Consider the following 21,753-nt stretch of genomic DNA (forward strand, 5'->3'; position numbering starts at 1 on the left):
ATTGTCCCCTCTCTTCGTCTGATGGACAGTGCAGACAGATAGCAAAACCGGTAAGGCATCTCGGAGATGTGGATCCGTTTTTGCATCACAAATCGTAAAAAGTTGAACCAAACTCCGTCAATTGCCGAAAAAGATTCACCAGTAATACATGTGTCGGAGATGAATCTCCGGGAGCAGATCTTCCTCTTCTTGTGGCTTACTGTTGGTTCATTTTTATTATTATTATTATTAAGATCTAATTTTGTATGGCCTTCTGCGTTTGAGTCAATGTGCCTCACGTAAGGCAATACGGACTTTGTCTCATCTCACTCCGACCGTTTGTTCCCTCCCCACGGCTACGAACAAGAAAAACAATTTTTTTTTATTTAAATCCCCACCAAATTTCTTCTCACACGAAACAAAAATCAACTCACTTTTTCCTTTTGGATTTTTTACTCCACTTTTCCTTTTCATTTTGACTTTAAACCTTTGGTGGTTGGATATCAAACAATCTTTTGGTTTAACCCTTTTTACAGGACATTGCATCATATAAAAAAACTCTGTACAAGTTGTCCACAATGTTGATCCATTCATCACGAGTATCACCCATCACTAGCAAGATCTTGAGATCATTTGTTGGTTGCAAGATGTCTCCTAGCTCAACCCAGATCTCACGTGCATTGTCGACATTCAAACCAGCCGATCCATTAACTATTCATGATATAAACCCAAATACCGTTACTGCTAAGTACGCAGTTAGAGGTAAGATCCCTATCATTGCAGATGGTCTTCAAGATTTGATCAAATCTCAACCACAATCTCATGGATTGCCGTTCAATAAGATTATCAATGCCAACATTGGTAACCCACAACAGTTAGATCAACGTCCATTAACTTGGTACCGTCAAGTGTTATCCATTTTACAATATCCAGGCATTTTGGAAACCAATGTTGATTACCCTAAGGATGTGGTAGAACGTGCCAAGACCATTCTTGAGAGTATTGGTTCCTTGGGGGCATACAGTCATTCACAAGGTGCCGCTTATTTCAGAAAGTCAATTGCTGATTTCATTGAACGCAGAGACGGATATCCTTCCAATCCCCACAATTTGTTCTTAACCTCAGGTGCCTCCACCGCTGTGTCATATTTAATCCAAATCTTGTCTGCTGATCCAAATTCAGGTTTCCTTATTCCTATTCCGCAATATCCATTATATACCGCTACAATTGCTCTTAACAATGCCAAGCCAATCGGTTATTACTTGGATGAATCAAACCATTGGTCAACCAACCCAGAAGAAATTAGAGAATTGATCAAGAAGAACCAAGATGAAGGAATTAACATTAAGGCATTAGTCGTTATTAACCCAGGTAACCCTACTGGTTCCATCTTGTCTCCTCAAGATATGATTGAAATCATTGATATTGCTGCCGAATATGGTTTGGTATTGATTGCCGATGAAGTTTACCAAGAAAACATTTTCAAGGGTAAATTCATTTCATTCAAGCGTGTTCTTTGCGAATTATTGGAAATGGAACCAGAAACTTATCAGCACGTGCAATTAGCATCTTTACACTCGACTTCCAAGGGTGTTTCTGGTGAATGTGGTCAAAGAGGGGGATACATGGAATTAGTCGGGTTCAATACCGAAGTTAGAGATATTGTCTTCAAATTGGCATCCATCAACCTTTGTTCCGTTGTTTCGGGTCAAGCATTGATGGAATTGATGATCAACCCACCTAAAGCTGGTGATGAATCTTATGAATTATACAAAGCTGAGACCAAGGCCATTCACAATGATTTGGAAAAAAGAGCTGATTTATTATATCATGCATTCTTGGAAATGGAAAACATTGAGTGTAATAAGCCAATGGGTGCCATGTACTTGTTCCCTCTGTTGACTTTTGATGAAGAAAAATACCATAAATTGTATTCTAGAGCTAAGAATTCAGACTTGGGCATTGATGATATTTACTGTGTTGAACTTTTGGAAAACACTGGTATTTGTTGTATTCCTGGTAATGGGTTTGGTCAAAAACCAGGTACTTACCATTTAAGAACCACTTTCTTACCTCCTGGCCAAGAATGGATTGATAGATGGACCAAGTTCCACAAGCAATTTATTGAAAAGTATAAGGATTAAGTGTGTGCGTGTGTGTGTGTGTGCCCAATGATAGATTTGTTTTACAATCCAACCAGCGTGTAAGCAACTGCAATTAGATCTAACTCAAGTTGTATTCTATTTATATGTAATATTCTATACATAGTGATATACATTACCCAAAGTAATTGATTTAATCACGGTATAATCGTCAACACCATAAAGTGAACCTTCTCTACCAAAACCAGATTCTTTAACCCCACCAAATGGTAATGCGGCATCAGTAAACAATCCAGTATTTACAGAAACCATACCAGTTTCCAAGTATTCAGACATGTACCAAACGTTATTCAAATTTTCAGAGAAGACATATGATGCAAGACCAAATGGAGTATCATTACACCAATGCAATACTTCTTCCTTAGTGCTGAACTTGATAATTGCTCCCAATGGACCGAAAGTTTCTTCTTGAACAACTCTCATATCTTGAGTAACATCCTTGATAACAGTAGGAGCATAGAAGTTCTTACCCAATTCAGGTAATCTACCACCGGGGACAATCAACTTAGCACCTTTATCCAAAGCATCTTGCAAATGAGTTTCAACTTTTTCAATAGACTTTTGATTAATGACACATGCATGAGTTACCCCGGGTTCAAAACCATTACCGATCTTGAATTGACGAACTTTTGCAGCAAACTTCTCACAGAATTCATCATATACTTTTTCTTGCACGTAGATTCTATTAGCACAGACACATGTTTGTCCAAGAGATCTAAACTTGGATGCAATCGATTGTTCAACTGCAATATCCAATTTGGCATCGTCAAAGACAATGATTGGAGCATTACCACCTAATTCCATAGAAAGCTTCTTTAAAGTCGAGGAACTTTGTTTCATGAGTAACTTACCTACTGGTGTAGATCCAGTGAAACTAATCTTCTTAATCAACTTCAGTTCACAGAATTTTGATCCAACCATTGGTGTGTTTTCCACACTAACCAATACAACATTGAACACACCATCAGGAAATCCAGCCTTCTTGGCCAAATATGCCAATGCAAGAGAACTCAATGGCGTCTGGGCATCTGGTTTCAAGACACAGGTACACCCAGCGGCTAATGCAGGAGCAGCCTTTCTTGCACCCATGGCCAGTGGGAAATTAAATGGACAAAGTAAACCAACAGCCCCAACTGGTTGCTTTAAAGTCATCACTTTATTGCTTGGATTCAGGGGTTGGATAGTATGACCATACATTCTCTTAGCTTCTTCAGCAAACCATTCGAAATAACTAGCAGCATATTTGACTTCACCGATAGCATCACAAAGGGCTTTACCATTTTCCCAAGTAATTAAAGTTGCCAAATCATCCAAGTTTTCAAGCATAAGTTGATGCATGTTACGCAACCATTTGGCTCGTTCATAGGGAGAGGTATGCTTGTATTGTACAAAGGCATCATGGGTCAATTGAATTGCTTCATCAATTTCCTCGGGGGTCTGGTCAGGAAGGGTGATTATAAGCTCTTCGGTGGCTGGATCAAATACATCAAAGGTTTTGCTAGATTTGGAGTCGTACCATTTCCCATTGATGAATGGTTTGATGCAAAGTAATTCTGGATTCTTTAATTTAGGAGCCATTTTGGGGGAGCTTTGTGGAAATAATACAAAAAACAAGGCAAATAACTGGCAATCTTTGTTGAATATATATAGACCGGGAAATATTCAATGCCCCACCGATCCCAGTGAAATCCCGCGCGTATTTCCCAATTAGGAAAGTGCGCTAAAATTCTTTCTTTTACAATGCGCAGCGCATCGTGCCACCAAACTACCAATTTGACTCGAAACGGCTTCACTGATAAATGGACAAATATATTGAGAAGCATGCTGACGATTGAGAATTTCCTTTAGATGAAAGTTCTCCACTTGAATTATGCGTGACAAGTCTTTCAAAGCCCCATAGACGACTACACCGAGTCCCATAAGCTCCACATGTACATGCAAATAATTTATTGTGATACAGACGTTGCCAATATTGATCCGAAGTTGTACTTGGAAACATGCGTCTTTCAGGATCAGTGCATAAATAAAATTGGAAATGTTTTCAAACATCAGTACGACTACTGATCTGTTGTTTGCAACATTTGTATATACATGTAATCCTTTTATTTCCATCAAGACTAGTCCAGTACCAATCTACTTTTGGCTTTGAAAATTCTGCTTTCATTGTACTGCCTGGATTGAGACAAGTCTTAATATAACCTCTGATACCTGGGAGCTATTTGTAGTTTTTTTGTTTCTCACAACCAACATGGTAACATGTGTATACGTTATTTTTAACAGGACCGTGCCCATAAATATCTATCCGTTGGGTAGGTTGTAACAACACACCTGAAGAAATGTTAACAGAAAAAGAATGTCTGCTTTGTACCTTTTTTTTTGGGAGAATATGTCTTTATATTGTAACAGAAATATTCAAGCTAGAACTTCTCAGGATGAAAATTATGAAGGTATTGTCATCATTGTCTAAAGATACGTCCCTTACCGCCTTGGATGAACCCAAGTTTGTTGTTTTTGATAAAATTCTAACTTACAACAGCGAAAAATAGTGTTTTCACATAGAAACCTTGTCAAACTCTTTTGGAATAATACAGTTGGTTTCCTGTACCATTAGATCGAGTTATATATTCTTTCAACAAAGGAAATCCTGGTTCAAGCATTGTTTCAAGAATGATTCTTTAGATTTAGGTTTTTTTTTAATCTTAATGGCTTTAACATTCTTGTACACTTGATACTTTTTTTTTAATTGTAAACATCTTGGTATTTAGATTTTCTATTCATAATATAACTCAATTAGAATTAATAAACATGTCTTAGCTAGACAGTCAAAATCGGCGACAAAGTTGAGTTTCCTAGTCGTATAAAAGAACAATCACCCAGAATATATTTGCTGTTTGTCAGTCTCCTCGAAGAAATATATATCTACAACAATAAAATGGTATACAAGTGATGATTTACTGGGATATGTCTTAACAAAAGCATTTGTGGATTAAAGCAAGCATCGTACGAAAGAAATCACCATTGTCCCTCTCTGGACTAGGATTTAAAAACCTTCATTCTGAACATTATATGTTTATGTATGGTACAACTCTGTCTATCTTTCATTACTGGAGACCTTATTACTAACTACGACCTTTCTACTATTCAAAATCTAAAACAGATCCCATAATAAACTTATAGAAATTAAACAGATAGAAAGCCATACTCATAATTGACATAGATGATATAAACTAAAGTGGTGGTTTGTGATGGTAAATTTGCACAAGATAATATAGTTACATAGACGACTGCTATGGTGTTAAATTTGCACAAGATAATACAGTTACACACACAACGAAATGATTCGATTTCATCATTAGACGGTGCGTATAAAAGATTTATCTATAAATAGACCTATTTTATTCCTCTTTTGTCAAGTAAGCTTTGGATAGCTTATATTTAATCCATTATACATTAAAATGTACAACCAAATGAAAACCCCCCTAGCATAGTAGCTAAGAATATCTTAGATCAACCACATCATTATCTTTGTCACACTTTTCAAATAGTTACCTTTTCAACTGTCCAATATTACCTATTCTGACGGACATTGTGGAGCATTATCTACCGTGCTTAAGTATGCAGCATACTTATTCCGGTTATCCTTAACAGCTTAGATTATCATGCTGGATGAGATAGTTTCGATAGTGAAGAACCCCTCCAAATCAATTGGAAATCTGTATCAACAAAAAAAAATTACTGTTACCTAAAACATAGGGGAAATTCGTTGGTTCAATTGTTAAGGAAGGACAGAACTTGCGGAGTTTAGTTGCTAGGCAAAACATTTTTCTGATTACAAATTGAGCTTGCATGCATGTTGACGGTCGGGCTGTCAACTATAATCGTAAACTTTTAGACTGATCCTGATTTTCGAAGAAAAGTAGCCCAACTGCAAGTTTAAAAAAAAACTACCTAAAATACGAGAAAAAAGTCACCAAAAGTGGAAATGAATCAGTGTTTGGTTATTGAAATCTTGTTTTCCATTGTTGAGATGGCAAACCAGTATCGGGTTTATGCTCGGCTGCAAAAAAATAAAAAATAACTGGCCACAAAAAAAAATTCACTAAACCCGAATAAAACCCGAGACGTTAACTCCAGAAGAAAATGAAAAACGCTGACATATAATTACATAAATTTAGATGATTAAATTTATTATTATATAATTATACTTGAAACTCATTTAGTAGTTTTCTCCCGGAGCTTTAATTCATTGTCCGAAATACAATCGCATGAAGATTAAACTACTCCGATATTGTCCGGTTAGAAATTGTGCTCAACGGTTTTAAGCTTGAACAAGAAAGACTAGCCCCGACACATAAATATGAATGGGATCTAAACTTCAAAGCTATTCGGATTTAAACATTATGTACATTCTATCGGAGATCCGGCCAATTCTATCTAATTGTATCCTATTTATTTGTGTCTGTAGGGTTAGGTGAACATTACTGTGGGGTAGATTTTTTTAAATTTAATGTTTTCTCTCCAATCTTAATTATATTTTTTGTTAACTTCAAACACTACCTCATTCGAACCACAATTTCGAAATTATAAGGGCTCTGATAAAGTTATTTTTTTTATAGGTATGGTTCGATTATCAAAGCCCTTAATTTTGGCGGGGTAATTGAGTCAGTTCTAGAAACTAGCGTGATAAACTGCAAGAATACCCGGAAGCCAGTCATTTCAGCCGAACAAACATGATCGATGAAAACATATATTTTTTTGAAAATATGCCAGTGGACTGATTGCATTGTTGAATACAAACAGAATTACAATAAACCACAGAACCTAAAAGATTTCCAATTGATAAATTCACTTCATAAAAGATCTGTGCATGTATATTCCTGCAAGGTTTAGATAGATCAGTTTTAGAGGAACTTTTAGCAATCAAAAAATGAAAGAAGAAATGACATCTAAATTTTGTTGCCGGCTTATTACATGACGTCAATTTGTGCTAAGCACAACAAGGTGTAAAAAAGAAGTTGCTTACTTATCGGGTTGAACGGTGTCCTTACTAATGCTGACTGATTTCTTTTCTTAAAGTTTTCCCGCAAAAAAAAAAAAAAAAAAAATTTTTTTGTTTCTTTTCTTGGTCGTTTAGACAACATACTGTACGGAGCTTGACAGGTGCGGTATAGCCGTCGGGTTGAAAGAATATTCCGCTGCTATCTAATTTTGAATTTGTGTTATCTTGTAAAATCCGAAATCCAACCACAGTAAAAAATTTTCGTCAATAATTTACATTTGTTTCGTCAAACAATAGACCGATGCAGATGTATGACCCAGCCACAAGGAAAGGCTGTGAACTGTTTTAGGACAAGGGGTAATTGTCAGCAAGGCATTTAAAATACAACGAAAATAAAAAAATCAAAAAATATGAAATGCTTTCAGTATTAGTCACATATCCGCCTAGACGATTTGCCATGTTAAGGCTGTAGCACAACTCAAATAATCTTCTTTTTAACACTGTCATCAAATGTTATTGCCAAGATTACTAACAATGACTTGTCTTTTGCGAGATTCAAAAGGGCTTTGCTTGGGTTTGTGTAATCGGGTGAAGTAAAAACCATTTAGGGGCTTATATCCGCGGGGCGGAAATAACATCAATAATTTTTCTTTGTTTGATATTATTAATAATGAAAAAATATTTTGTTTACAAAGGGATTGAAACGTTCTCCTGCAGATGATTTTCTTAAAGAAAATAAATCTCATTATTTCTAAGTCTATATAAAACAATACACTTGTCACTTCAAAAAAAGAGATCATACAGTTTCAAGTCGGTTTGGATTTCTTTCTTACCAATTATTAATCATGTTTAACAAGTTGATTGGGGTAACCTACATAAGGAACAAGCTTGCACATTCAAATTCCACACCGTCAATACCGCAAGAACCTTCGCCACTGCGAACCTCAACTTCTTCACAACGACCACGAATAAATTCAAAGGCAGTACTGTCTTCTACTGACCAAGTACCAAAGCACAAGTCAAAAAAACACAAAAAGCCAACTACAATAAACAGAGCACAAGTGCAACAATCAATACCTTCATCAATGGCTCTTGCAGGTAGAGTGAGACACAGCAGTCTGCCCGTCGTTCCTACCATTCACACAGAATTCATTACTGCATTATCACCTGCACAATCACGATCTTCATCTGCATCCAATTCGTCATCTATATCATATTCAGCAGTTGAAGGACTGCCTACTAACGCAAACTACATCACAACTAATAGCCATATGTTTGATGGCACAGATAACTTTCTCTTTCTGCATGATTTGACTATTGACATGAATTTGAAAAAGGTCAATACTAATCTTAGTGCTAGTGGAGGTACTAGCCTTAATGCTACTTCAAATATTAATGATGATATGTGGAGCTACAACCCAGAGGAGGGACATACAGTATATGTTTCCGATAAGAAAAAACTGGTTAGGTTTCTGTAACTGGGTGTCCTCGCAACCATGCCCCAAGAAAAGAGTACAGGTACTTATTTTAAAGTTTCACAAAGGCGTGTTATTTTGGTCGTTTAGCATCTTGTGCGGTTGTTAGCTCAGGCTTAAAAAAAAATATAGAACAGCAATATAGAAGAAAAACTGGTGACCCGCGGCTGACCGTCATGGGTAGAAATTTATTTTTTTTAGATACCTTCAATGAGAAGATATATGCTAAACTTACATCCTGCTTCACTAAAGAAGCAAATTATGAGCAACTATTATGGTTATGCTAAGTATACGTTTATAGTATGTAAATGTATATCCATTTTTAATGAAACAAGAAACAAAAAAAAAGCTTATTTCTGACGTACGAGAGAGAGAGAGAGACATGGTGTGTATATACGAGCAAGATCAACTTTAATTTTCTTTCGCCAAAGCACGAGTTAAACGACCACAATATTATTTTACGATATAGCAATATCAACTGAAGAGTATGATAATCGTCAAAGTAGTCGATTGCATGAGTTGGAATATTTTATAGATATAACGATCTGACAACAACATTTAAAAGTGCAGCTTACTATTATTTTGAGGTGTTTTTAATTTTGCAACAATGGCATCTGCCATCAACTGCACTACCCCACCTTTGCAAAATGACAACACATGCATTATGGGATCTCCTATAGTACCATATAATAAACTATTTTTATGACGTTGTAACTAAACATCCTGGATTGGCTGGATCAGCCGTGTAGAAAAAAACAAATATTCTGCAACTTCACCAATAACCATAATAACAGATTTGTGGATAATTGATGTATTCTATTTGTTACGACGACTAAACATTTAATTTCAACTCTGGGGTTCTAATAATAAGTTTTACCCTTTTAGCAGTTTTATTACATGGTGCAGAAGCAACGACAAAATATTGCCCGAAAAAATAAAATCATGCAGGAAACTTGAAACTATGATTGACGACTGAGTAATACTTTTAATATTACGACTAGTTGATATACACCCGACACGATTCTTGACCTTAACTATATTTGACAAAATGTGTATGACTCCTTATAGTATTATTGCTGCCCGACTGAATTATGTGGTAAGGAACTATCAGCCCTTTCAGAATGAAGAGAAACCTTTAAATGTGATATCGTCAGATGAAATTAAACTAGACAATAAACTTGTAAACAACAGTTTCGACTTTGAGAAACAGCAATTCCAACCAAATCTACCAAAACCTAATAGAAATCCATTGATGCTCATTCAATTGATTGTTTTGGTTTCTGTTCAGTTCGTGATATTTTTCAATTGGGACAATATTGTTAGATGGAATTGATACTTGAAAAGTTACACTATAAAACTGGCCTTATACAAGTAAAACAAAACTAATTGTTTGAATACTTGTTATTATTACATCAAGTTACCATTTGTGTTAGATATTATCGCGAATTAGCTAATATATAGCAAAAAATTGTTAATGCTTCTGCCTACAACATGTTATTTCACAATTAGAAACAAAGACATCAGATAAATCTTGGAGATTGCTTATACATATAAATGATAATGGTGTACTGGTAAGTTTTGATTTGTTATAATTAGCCACATCTTTGAAGAAACTAGCTCGGAACTAAATTCCTTGTCAATCCAAGTGTAGAATAAGGGGGCTTACTTATCAAGAGAAATGATGGACAACATTTTATGTATAATAACCCTCCTGTAAGTTTGATTCGTAGCAGTAACATGGTATTTTTTTATGAATATTTTGAACAATTGCTTTCAACTTTATAAATCTACAAAACCTAGCATATCAAATAATCAATAGCACAACTGAACAATCTGAATTGATGAATTTATTACATTAAATTTAACTAATAACCTCACTAAACAATCCACTACTGCTTGAAACTAACGAAAAGGTAAAATGCTGATGATAAACAATGACTATCTAGTCAAAATTCATAGAAGCTTATTTCCCGCGTTTGCTTAATGAAATAATAAACATTATATTCAACATTCTATCATTAAAGTATCATCTATCATTAAGGTATCTTCCTGATTTCTTTAGAAAATTTCCTGATGAGAATATTCGCACAACAATCCCAAGTTGTTGTTGTAGTAGCCAACTTTATTTTATAATAAATCCTACAATAGAACCGCACTATGGAACGCATCCCAAACTTAAGCACATTAAGTTTGATAGTATGAGGATCTATTTGCCGTTTCATGGATCATTTTCTTGATATTACTTCCAAACTTTTAGTTATCAAACAATTAGGAAATTCATTTAAACTTGCAAGGGAAATTTTAAAGAGATATCAAGCTAAAGTTGCTGTTATATGTGTTATACTAAAACAGTGTAAAATAGAACCGAATGATATGAATTATTTGCTATCATTTAATAATTCGAAACACATACACTTTCTAAAAATGAATTTGAATTTGATATAGCCAGTATTGGTTAATAATCCTAGGTTTTCTTGAACATCCTAACCTTATTAATAGTTGTATTTGCTCATCATGGGTGCAAAGATCGACTTGGAGCTACGTTTTCCAAGAGGTTGATTAGTTTAAGTTTTATTAGATACAAATATGATTGATATTTCCACGATTATATTTAGGTATTTTGATTCAGGTTTTGCATAAAGTTTACCATCGATAAGCAGAAATTTGCGAGACAGCCTGGATACTTGAGTTGCAAGATTGGAATTTTTAAGAAACGAATTACAGACTTTTTTTTTAGGATAGGATTATTCCATAGTGGTCATTATTTGGCAATTGATTATTGACTATTTTTATGACACATCTGGATATACCCTTTTCTAATGGTTCAGTTTTTCTGGAACTAGTATGTTAAAATGTAATGCAAGTAAGCTGCCAAACTTATGCAAGTTTCGGGTTTCTAAAATTTTTGCGCGAATCTATAACGCGTTCTTCGTGTTTATCATACAAAGGGGCGTATCTAACATGTTTCAATTTTAAATGGGAATTTCAAAAAAAAAACAAGTGACTTTGCTTGCTTCTCTTAATCACTTACTTGACCTAAAGAGGACGCTTTTACGGAATTAGTGACATGCATAACTAAATAAGCGCAAAACACTTTACGAATGCGCGCGGAATATTCACTTCCTCTTTTGGAAGTTCCCGCGAATTCGGGGAACGGAATCTCATCGGTATATAAGGTCAGATTAGATATCGCAAGTGATACAATTTAAATTTGAAAAAGAATCAAGATTTGTAATGAGATTGGCATCATTAACCCCCTTTGTATATGCAGCTGCTGCTAGTCAGCAACAAGTGTTTTCTACTGAAGAACATGCAGTTTCGTTACTTGATCAATTATACGGAGAAATTGTCCATGACCAAGACAGTTTGAATCATCGCCAACTGCTTCTCAATCTGGGTTACATATCACCCAAAGATATAGAAGCTTCTGGGGAACCTAATTTTTATGAAAAATCAGTAAATCATTACTTGAGCATGAGATCACAATTGAATCTTCCTGATAAAGATGATACTTCCGATATCCAATCAGACCAAAATATGTACGGAGGAATTCTCACTTATGCCCATTTCCCTCATTTTAATTGCTTTAACCCTGAATTTTACGACGATAAAGAAATTGATATTGCTATAGTAGGTGCACCTTTTGATACTGGGGTGTCTTATCGTCCTGGTGCCCGTTTCGGTCCAGAGGCAATAAGAAGTAGTGCGCGAAGATTAGGCGAGATTGCAGTTGATAAGAAGCACAAGGGGAAAAAGTACCCACTTGACCCATATGATTCCACTACTCATGATTTTAAGATTATTGACTGTGGTGATGTGGCTATGACACCATTTGACAATCGAATTGCTTTGAATCAGTTATATCGAGGAATACGGGCTATTCATAAGCATAACCCTGGTAGTGCCAGTCGTGCCCACCCAAAAACTATTACTATGGGAGGAGATCATACAATCACTCTTATGGCTTTGAAATCCATTAGTGAAAGACTTGGTAAACCGGTCAAGGTTATCCATTTTGATTCACATATCGATACCTGGGATCCTACCGTGTTAGGAGGTGGTGTTACAGATTATATGAAGTTGAATCATGGGACTTTCTTACATTATGCTCATGAATTGGGGTATATTACTAACAAGGGAAATTTCCATGTTGGAATCAGAGCCCCTTTAATAGATAGTTTATATGACTCTGAGCATGATTCAGAGTGTGGTTTCAGTATTATACGAGCTAGTGATATTGATAAAGTTGGAGTTCAAGGTATTGTCAAAACCTTAAAAGAGGCACTAGGAACAGAAGATCCAGTTTACATTTCTGTTGATATCGATGTGTTGGATCCTTCGACTGCACCCGGTACAGGAACAATGGAAATTGGTGGTTTTACTGGTAGGGAATTATTAAGTATTTTGAATGGGTTAAAGGGGATAAATTTGGTTGGTGCCGATGTGGTTGAAGTTAGTCCTCCCTATGACACAAACTCGGAAATTACCAGTTTGGCTGCAACTTCAGTCATAGATTCCTTCTTACAATTAATGGTTATACAAGTCAGTAACTAATACAAAACTGCTTCGATAGTTCTTATATATCATCTGTATAATCAATAAGTAGTTTATATATAATACCGTATAATAAAGTCAACCTAAAAGATAGATAATGTGCGGCATACTCTCCCTGGCCAAATTTGGTAAATTGCTCGGGTTATATTTTTTTTAAAAAAAAAGCCTAAAAATAACCAAAGATTACCGAAATGAGCGTAAGTTCAGGGAGGTGACACATGCCAGTGCTACCATTAGTCCAAAACGGGGGTTATGATATTCTGTCTAAGAATTGGAAAGTCAATAATTACATCACGAGATTTCTATGCAATATTGTGTATCATGTCAAGGATTGTATAATGATGTCGGTGTTACTTTTTCTAAGGGGGGTTACATGGTCGGACAGTTATAGAAAATAAAGTGCAAAAAAAAAAAAAAAATAAAACAAAACAAGAAAACATCAACGGGAAAAAACGAGTCCTTTTTAGGAAAATAAAAATAGCAACATTTAAATTTAAATTATGGAAATTTGTTCATTAGTGGCTACTTGTTACTAACATATTTAACTTCAATTTGTCCGAATTGGCAGAGCTCGTAATTTGAAGTGGTTTAGCATCACACTTAAAAAATCATCCTATTCTTCACAAAACCACCTCCCGCTTTATCTCTTTCATTCCCCCACACGGCCATACTCCCCTTAGATTCGCCAGAACAATAGCGGAATTCCATTTAGTCCAGCAACACAAAAAAAAACCCACAACAAAACCACACACAAAAAAAGCGGCCATATTTCTTTAGAATCACTCCCCCCCCACCCCTTGATTGCTTCTTGCTTGGTTACCAGAATTCTCTTTCACACATACCCTCACAGAAACATTCGCTACCCTCATTTATTATAGACACACTCGTTTGAATGGCTCGAGATTTAACTTCAAATACTCCGGTGATACCTCAGGAGCCGGTGCTAGATGAAGATTATGTTGCGCAAAGTAACTTAAACAACCCCTTTGAATTCACAGACAGTAATGAAGCAACTAGCTCCTACAGTTCTGGTTCTGGAGGAGACCTGTCTTCGGAAACACCACCAGATGACAACGAACCACCCCGTGCCCCTGGCTATGGGGAACGTCCATTCAGAGCGTATAGTTTGAGCAGCAGTGATCCAGTACTGAATAATGATAGCTCGTCCCAAGAAGAAAGAAAACCTCTCAATCCACCAAGAACAATGGCTACGCCAGTTACACTCCCACATCGGTCTTATATTTCTGATTCTAGTATGAACATCCTGGGAGCTCCAGCTGCATATGATAGATATCCCACCATGGGCAATGGTAATGTTTCCAGATTAAGTTCCAGTGGCTCTTTACAACATTTTCTTCCTTCTAAGGAAAATTCCGATACCGCCAGTTCTTTCACATCAAATAATTACAGTCGGGTGCCATTTGATTTCAGTCCATTTGGAGGGTATCCAGCAAGTTCCTTTCCTTTGCATATAGACGAAAAGGAGCCTGATGATTACTTGCACAATCCCGACCCAATACACGATGCCATTTATGACAAGAATAGACTTTGGAATGATTTGAAAAATGCTGATAAAAGATCGGCATGGGGACTTTTTGGTTTTGCCGTGTTACTTGCAGCTGCTGTGGCAGTATTTATCATATTGCCAGTATTGACTTTTGCTAACGTAGAAGTACACCATTCTCCTCAAGAATATGAATTGTTGTCAAATTATCAATATCCAATGTTGAGTGCTATAAGACAAACTTTGGTTGACCCAGACACCCCAGATGATGCGTTGACTATAACTGCTAAAGACGGGTCTCAATGGGTCTTGGTATTCAGTGATGAATTTAACGCTGTTGGAAGAACATTTTATGAAGGTGATGATCAATTCTTTACTGCTCCTGACTTGAATTATGCTGCTACCAGGGATTTAGAATGGTATGACCCTGATGCCGTTACAACTGCTGATGGGACGTTAAATTTAAGAATGGATGCCTTTAACAATCATGATTTGTTTTACCGTTCCGGAATGGTTCAATCATGGAATAAGTTTTGCTTCACACAAGGTAAAATAATTATGTCAGCACGACTCCCCAACTATGGAACTGTTTCAGGATTATGGCCAGGGATGTGGACAATGGGAAATTTAGGAAGACCTGGATATTTAGCCAGCACTGAAGGTGTTTGGCCATACTCTTATGATTCATGTGATGCCGGGATAACTCCTAATCAATCTTCCTCGGATGGTATTTCTTATTTGCCAGGCCAAAAATTAAACTCATGTACGTGTAAAGGAGAATCTCACCCAAATCCGGGAATAGGAAGAGGAGCACCAGAAATTGATGTTATTGAAGCTGCTATCGGAACAGATTCCACTGGAAAAACTCCTAATATCGGGGTTGCGTCGCAATCACTTCAATTGGCACCATTTGACATCTGGTATATGCCAGATTATTCCTTTATTGAGATTCACAATGCATCAGTCACCACCATGAACACATATGCAGGAGGACCTTTCCAACAGGCACTTTCAGGAACAACCACATTAAACTCTTCATGGTATGAATTTGGCCCTTATGATCATAATTTCCAACGCTATGCTTTTGAATATTTGAACGATGATAATAAAGGTTATTTAACTTGGTTTGTTGGTGAAGATCCTACATTCACTGTATATCCACAAGCATTGCATCCTAATGGAAATATCGGTTGGCGTCACCTTTCAAAAGAACCAATGTCAATTGTTATGAATTTAGGTATTTCCAATAGTTGGGCTTATATAGATTGGCCATCGCTTAATTTCCCAGTTACCATGAGAATCGATTATGTTCGAGTATATCAACCTAAGGATCAAATTAACGTTGGTTGTGATCCTGATGATTTCCCCACGTATGATTATATTCAAGAGCATTTAAACGTATATGAAAATGTTAACTTGACGTTGTTTGAACATGGAGGTTACTCATTCCCCAAGAATAAATTAACTGGATGTTGATTGTGCTGGCACATTTTGCAATGGATAATTTTGATTTATAGACTGTTTTGCTTTGTAGTTTATACGGATATTTGTTTGTTATATATAAGAATTCACAAAGAGTAATTCGTATTCTTTAAATAGGGTGAAAATTTACATCCGAGACAACGAGGGGTTTTTGTGTCATGGAATTTTTTTGTTTTTATTTTCATCGTCAACTTGCCTTTCGGAGCACACGGAGCAGTGAGGGGGGTTGAAACCGGGTTGTTAATTCTAGAGACTGCTCCCTGCTATTAGTTATTGTGTCAACTTCAACTATGCAACGGTTTTATACAAGTAGCGCAAAGAGTGGAATTCGTTCACTCGCATAAAATCGCGAAACACGTATCGATGATTATAAATCAACAAAATTGACGGTAATTTAGTTAAAGCGAAAACGATTCTGTAAACATTGTGGTTTTGCTTCTACAGTTGTATAAATTATAATATGCTAGCAACGCATTAAGATTAGCTAGTTCTATTATTTTTCATGTTAATTTGCTAAAATTTTGGGGAAAATTTCATCTGGCAAAATATTGCTAAATCTTGTTTACATTTGGAATAAATCTAGCAACTGTTTACATCGCATTCAATTAGACGCGATTATTTAACCGGTAACCAGCAAACTTTGCACGCTAGTTGATCTAAAACTAGCACTAAATCTCTCATTTAGACGCTTTGCATTGACAGAGAAAAACAACAACAACAACAAAAAAAAAACTGGGTGCAAATGGAGGGGATGAGGGAATTTGCGGGATCGGATAAAAGAATGGCTAGACTCCGAAGAAGAAAAAGAAAAAAGGTCAGCTACCGAAAACATAGCCGTTCTAAACTATATTTAACCGCCGCCTTACTGCAACTATTACGATAGTCATTTATTCTATTCTATATTTACTTTATGACTCCTAAAAGAAACGACGCTCAATATTCTCAGTCATTCATCAGGATCTTACCTTCTTTACTCCTTAAAGTTTAGATTTAAAATTTAACCCCATCTTACTAAACACCAGTCATGCCTTTTACTTCTAAAAAATATATACTATCACTTGCCTAAAACGAAGCACTCCAGATGTGAAACAAAGGACAGCAAAACAATTACAATTGAGATTTTGACGGAAGCCTTATTTGAAACAAAGGGGTGAAAAGTGGAAAAATGGGCAAGTGAAAAAAATATTAGAGATGCCATCATCATGTTTTTTTTTTACGAGATCCTGAAATATTTGCTTATCTTGCGATGAAGGGGGGAGGCGGGTCTATATAAGTTTTGAACCCCTCGAATCTTTCAAAAGCTTAACTTACATATCATACAATCGTTTCGAGAAACCCAATCACTAATTTGCATCTGTTTGACCAAATATCTAATCCAAGATAAATCACTGCTACAAAACCCCTAAAAAATAGAAGGAAAAAAAAATACTGTGGAGTTCTTTCGCACCCAATTTACACTTCACCTTTTAATATGTCCTACCGTGATTTGACATCCAATTCTTCGGATTCTCACGATGATGAGGTAAATAACATAGAATTTAACAATCCATTCGAAGCTGAATTTGCCGCAATAGGTTCGATTGAATTTAGCGAACCGTCGCAAATATCATCCCTGGAAGAAGTCCCTTTAGGTGCTCGAAATTTCAGTGTTGGAAGTGACGGTTTCCAATTTATAAACAAATTACGTAGTTCGGTTTCATCAGAAGAGAACCATCATATTTCTCAAAAAGTTCTAGACAATTATAGATATAATTCTAAAAAGTACATGCCGGTGCTGCAACCTTTGAATTTTGATAGATACCCTTCAATGGCAGGAACAAGTCGAGTTTCAACAGGGACAATCCCTATGGCGCATTACTATCGACATTCAATAGGAAGTACAACCACCAAGTCCAGCTCCAATTCAAGTCCAAAGTCAAGATCACTTACAAATTCAAGTTCCCAGATATCGTTGGACTGGAACCCATTTGGAGGATACCCTGCAAGCTCGTTTCCTTTAAATATAGATGAGAAAGAACCAGACGATTACTTGCATAACCCCGACCCCATTCATGATATTATTTATGACAAGAATAGATTTTGGAATGATTTGAAAAATGCAGACAGGAAAACATATGTTGGAATATTTGGATTTGTAATATTGCTACTATTAGCCGCGGGCTTATTTATAGTTTTACCAGTATTAACATTTGCCAATGTTGAACTGCCTGCTCCAAAAATCGTATATGATTATTATCCGCTCTTAAGTGCCTATTCATTTCCCGCACTACTGGCTATACGAACCGACCTTATAGATCCAGATACACCTGAAGAAGCATTGACAATGGTAGCCAGAGATAATTCAACCTGGGTTTTAGTGTTCAGCGACGAGTTTAACGCTGAAGGAAGGACGTTCTATCCTGGAGATGACCAGTTCTTCACCGCTCCAGACTTACATTACGGTGCTACCAATGATTTGGAATGGTATGATCCTGATGCAGTCACCACAGCTAACGGAACATTACAGCTACGCATGGATGCATTTATGAATCATGACTTGTTCTACAGATCAGGTATGCTTCAAAGCTGGAACCAGTTCTGTTTCACTCAGGGAAAAATCGTCATGTCTGCATTACTTCCAAATTATGGCAACTACAGTGGATTATGGCCAGGTTTATGGACAATGGGGAACTTGGGCCGTCCTGGGTACTTAGCCAGTACGGAAGGAATCTGGCCATATTCATACAATTCGTGCGATGCAGGAATTACTGCAAACCAATCTTCACCCGATGGTATCAGTTACCTTCCAGGACAACGATTGAATTCTTGTACATGTCCTGGAGAAGATCATCCTAATCCTGGTATTGGAAGGGGGGCACCTGAAATCGATCTTATTGAAGGTACAGTAAGTACTAACCCCACGGGTCCAGTATATGGAATTGCATCTCAATCTTTACAAGTGGCACCGTTTGATATATGGTATATTCCCGATTATAATTTCGTAGAAATTTATAATTCATCTGTGACAACTATGAACACTTATGCTGGTGGTCCTTTCCAACAAGCGGTATCTGCTACAACCACTTTAAATGAAACTTGGTTTGAATATGGTGACGGTGCTAGAAATTTCCAAAAGTATGGATTGGAATATCTTAACGATGATAATGATGGATATATTCGCTGGTTTGTAGGCGATGAACCAACAATGACTATGCTTGTGCAGGCACTACATCCCAATGGTAATATCGGACAACGACCAATTAGTAAAGAACCAATGTCGATGGTGATGAATTTAGGCATTTCAAATAGCTGGACTTATATTCAATGGACTAACTTGTTTTTCCCCGTGACTTTTAGAATCGATTATGTTCGAGTTTATCAACCCAAGGATCAAATTAATGTTGGTTGCGAGCCAGCTGGATACCCCACTCAAGATTATATTAATAGACATGCCAATATTTATAATAATGCAAACTTGACATTGTTTGAAGAAGGCGGATATACATTCCCCAAGAACCAACTATTGGGATGTTAAATAGAAATATTTATTTAATACATATCATCTGAAATAAGGTCCATACATATTCCATATCTTATGAACAAGATTTAATTTTGTAGCTATGTCAAAATCAATATTATTCAATTCATTCAAATCACGAACCCAATCTTCGTGTAATTGTTTGGGGATTATTAAATCAGAACTGACAATTAAATTAATAATTTCAATCAATAACTCTCCTTCAAATTGGTCTTTTCCATCACTTTGACTTAACAACACCAACAAATTCTCAATATTATTCAACGATTTCAAACAAACAATGTTCAATTGTTTTCCATTGACTGTAATTGGTACAGGACTTGTAATATACTTGTATAATTGATACAAGATAAATAATGAAGGACTCATTGAAACAAAACCAAACACCAATTGTTGTGATTTCAATACCTTGTCAATTCCATTCACAGCTACCCCTCCGTCAACTTTACCCTTTTGGATTTGAATAAGTAATAATCTAAGCAATGATCCCGACAAAGTATATCTTATTGGGTTTCTGATTTCATTCTCATATCTTGTCATAATAAGACTTAAATCACCATTCGCAACATCTTGTTTGATAATTTCTGGAGTTGTATCAAGCTTGTTATCCTGGGCAAATTCCACAATCATTCTTTCAAGGGAGCTGAAGTCCGATTTTAAACTATCTTTTGTAGTGATTGTTATTTCGTCATCTCGTTTAAGAATGTTTACAAGTTCTGTCATTGGTTTAATCACCCAATTCTTGAAAAATCCAATAATTGGTTGGATACCATTTTCATTTATCCAATCCATTATTTCCAATCGGTTATTATAGGCATTTAAAAGTTCAAATGGGCCATATCTTAAAAGAATAGCAAACACTACCCAATATCTAGTAATGAAGGAAGGTTTATCAGTTTCATTGTAACGTTTATTGTCAAGTTCAATAATGGAATCAATAATACCTGATACTTTTGCAAATTCGTTATCCTTTCCTTCTAATTTCAAAATTGATTCAAGAGAATTCAATGTTGATTGTTTATCATTCAAATTAGTTTTAAGCAAAGCATCAATACTGGCAGTGTTGTTTTCAATTTCTTGGTTAATTATCTTAAGCTTAGTTTTGATGTCATTGTTTGCGGTAATTATAGGGAATCTAATAATAAACTTGAAAGCATTCTTATACCAAGTCAAAGATCTGGCTGATTTCGACAAGTTTAGGAACGAGACTGAAGGAACTTCCTTCACAAACATAGCATTGACAGATCTACCCATCACGCGATACAATGCAGTTGTGTAATATTTGATTAAAGTCCATGTTCCATAAACTTCATTGTCTTCTTCAGTACCAGGAGTTTCAGATGGTGTAGCATATGCTTTATCGTTGAACTCCTTGGTTTCTAAAACATCAGATGCTTTGGATAAGATACTTCGGACAAACTTGAATAATCGAACTGGTGAGATCTGGATGAAATATATAAGTTTATTGTAAGTGGAGCTGTGAATGCTCTCCCAATACACTTGCTGATTCTTTAACACTAATGTTTTGTAGATTAAAGAGCTTGACAAGTTTAAAGTCAGGAGCAAGACCATGTAATTATTCACTAACTCAACTGCAGTACCATTCACCTGGTTCAATTGAGTAGAAACACCAGGTGCAGAAGAATCATAATTAGCAAACTTTTGGTAGATCTGCTTCACCTTGGGCAACCCCACAGTAGAGAATTTCTCAAATTTAAAGTTTTCACAGTCAAGTAAAAAGTATAACTCACCAAATGCCTCTTGTATAGCATTGAAACTGGCTGAATCCTGTTTGGCTAATGAAATTGTTGCCTCATCATATTGCGACAATTGCTCAGACACGAAAGATTTCGTAAGCAAATTTAAATCATTTACTTTTTGTTTGATGGATAGAGAGATTCGATTGTTGTTATTGATCTCTTTAATGACCTTAATTGACTTCCTAGACCCTGGTGAAAGACCCAATGACAAGAATTCCATGGTTGGTCCGTAGTAAAAGAAAAGTAGCAACAAAAATCTGGCAACACTTTTTAGATCCTTTGCGTGTTTTTCTTTTTTTTTCTTTGTGCTGGTATGATTGC

General features: G+C 36.1%; 8 protein-coding genes across 8 annotated transcripts; 6 read left to right on the forward strand and 2 right to left on the reverse strand. All coding sequences in view use genetic code 12, as the record gives it.

Annotated features, from left to right (window-relative positions):
- Positions 1-433: 433 nt before the first annotated feature.
- SPAPADRAFT_62254 (succinate-semialdehyde dehydrogenase (NAD(P)(+))) lies at positions 434-3,733 on the reverse strand (the record flags this gene model as incomplete). Its single annotated transcript, XM_007376358.1, has 1 exon — positions 434-3,733. One exon carries the CDS (start codon positions 3,717-3,719, stop codon positions 2,238-2,240), a length of 1,482 nt encoding a protein of 493 aa, XP_007376420.1.
- Positions 627-2,123, forward strand: ALT1 (alanine transaminase; the record flags this gene model as incomplete). The annotated part of the gene is made up of 1 exon (XM_007376359.1): positions 627-2,123. One exon carries the CDS (start codon positions 627-629, stop codon positions 2,121-2,123), a length of 1,497 nt encoding a protein of 498 aa, XP_007376421.1.
- A 4,252-nt stretch (positions 3,734-7,985) lies between the features above and the next one.
- Positions 7,986-8,618, forward strand: SPAPADRAFT_51635 (uncharacterized protein; the record flags this gene model as incomplete). Its single annotated transcript, XM_007376360.1, has 1 exon — positions 7,986-8,618. One exon carries the CDS (start codon positions 7,986-7,988, stop codon positions 8,616-8,618), a length of 633 nt encoding a protein of 210 aa, XP_007376422.1.
- Positions 8,619-9,582: 964 nt separating this feature from the next.
- On the forward strand, positions 9,583-10,728 carry SPAPADRAFT_62257 (uncharacterized protein; the record flags this gene model as incomplete). Its single annotated transcript, XM_007376361.1, has 1 exon — positions 9,583-10,728. One exon carries the CDS (start codon positions 9,664-9,666, stop codon positions 9,946-9,948), a length of 285 nt encoding a protein of 94 aa, XP_007376423.1.
- A 1,361-nt stretch (positions 10,729-12,089) lies between these two features.
- Positions 12,090-13,169, forward strand: AFP99 (Afp99p; the record flags this gene model as incomplete). The annotated part of the gene is made up of 1 exon (XM_007376362.1): positions 12,090-13,169. The coding sequence occupies one exon, from the start codon at positions 12,090-12,092 to the stop codon at positions 13,167-13,169; it is 1,080 nt and encodes a 359-aa protein (XP_007376424.1).
- Positions 13,170-13,972: 803 nt separating this feature from the next.
- On the forward strand, positions 13,973-16,315 carry SPAPADRAFT_62260 (SKN1/KRE6 family beta-glucan synthesis-associated protein; the record flags this gene model as incomplete). Its single annotated transcript, XM_007376363.1, has 1 exon — positions 13,973-16,315. The coding sequence occupies one exon, from the start codon at positions 14,062-14,064 to the stop codon at positions 16,147-16,149; it is 2,088 nt and encodes a 695-aa protein (XP_007376425.1).
- A 1,311-nt stretch (positions 16,316-17,626) lies between these two features.
- On the forward strand, positions 17,627-19,669 carry SPAPADRAFT_51638 (SKN1/KRE6 family beta-glucan synthesis-associated protein; the record flags this gene model as incomplete). Its single annotated transcript, XM_007376364.1, has 1 exon — positions 17,627-19,669. One exon carries the CDS (start codon positions 17,627-17,629, stop codon positions 19,667-19,669), a length of 2,043 nt encoding a protein of 680 aa, XP_007376426.1.
- Positions 19,670-19,693: 24 nt separating this feature from the next.
- On the reverse strand, positions 19,694-21,652 carry SPAPADRAFT_56454 (uncharacterized protein; the record flags this gene model as incomplete). Its single annotated transcript, XM_007376365.1, has 2 exons — positions 19,694-20,979; positions 21,082-21,652. The coding sequence occupies 2 exons, from the start codon at positions 21,650-21,652 to the stop codon at positions 19,694-19,696; spliced, it is 1,857 nt and encodes a 618-aa protein (XP_007376427.1).
- Between the last annotated feature and the right edge of the window lie 101 nt (positions 21,653-21,753).

This window comes from Spathaspora passalidarum (genome assembly GCF_000223485.1).
Source record: "Spathaspora passalidarum NRRL Y-27907 unplaced genomic scaffold SPAPAscaffold_5, whole genome shotgun sequence".
Taxonomy (NCBI): Eukaryota; Fungi; Ascomycota; class Pichiomycetes; order Serinales; family Debaryomycetaceae; genus Spathaspora; species Spathaspora passalidarum.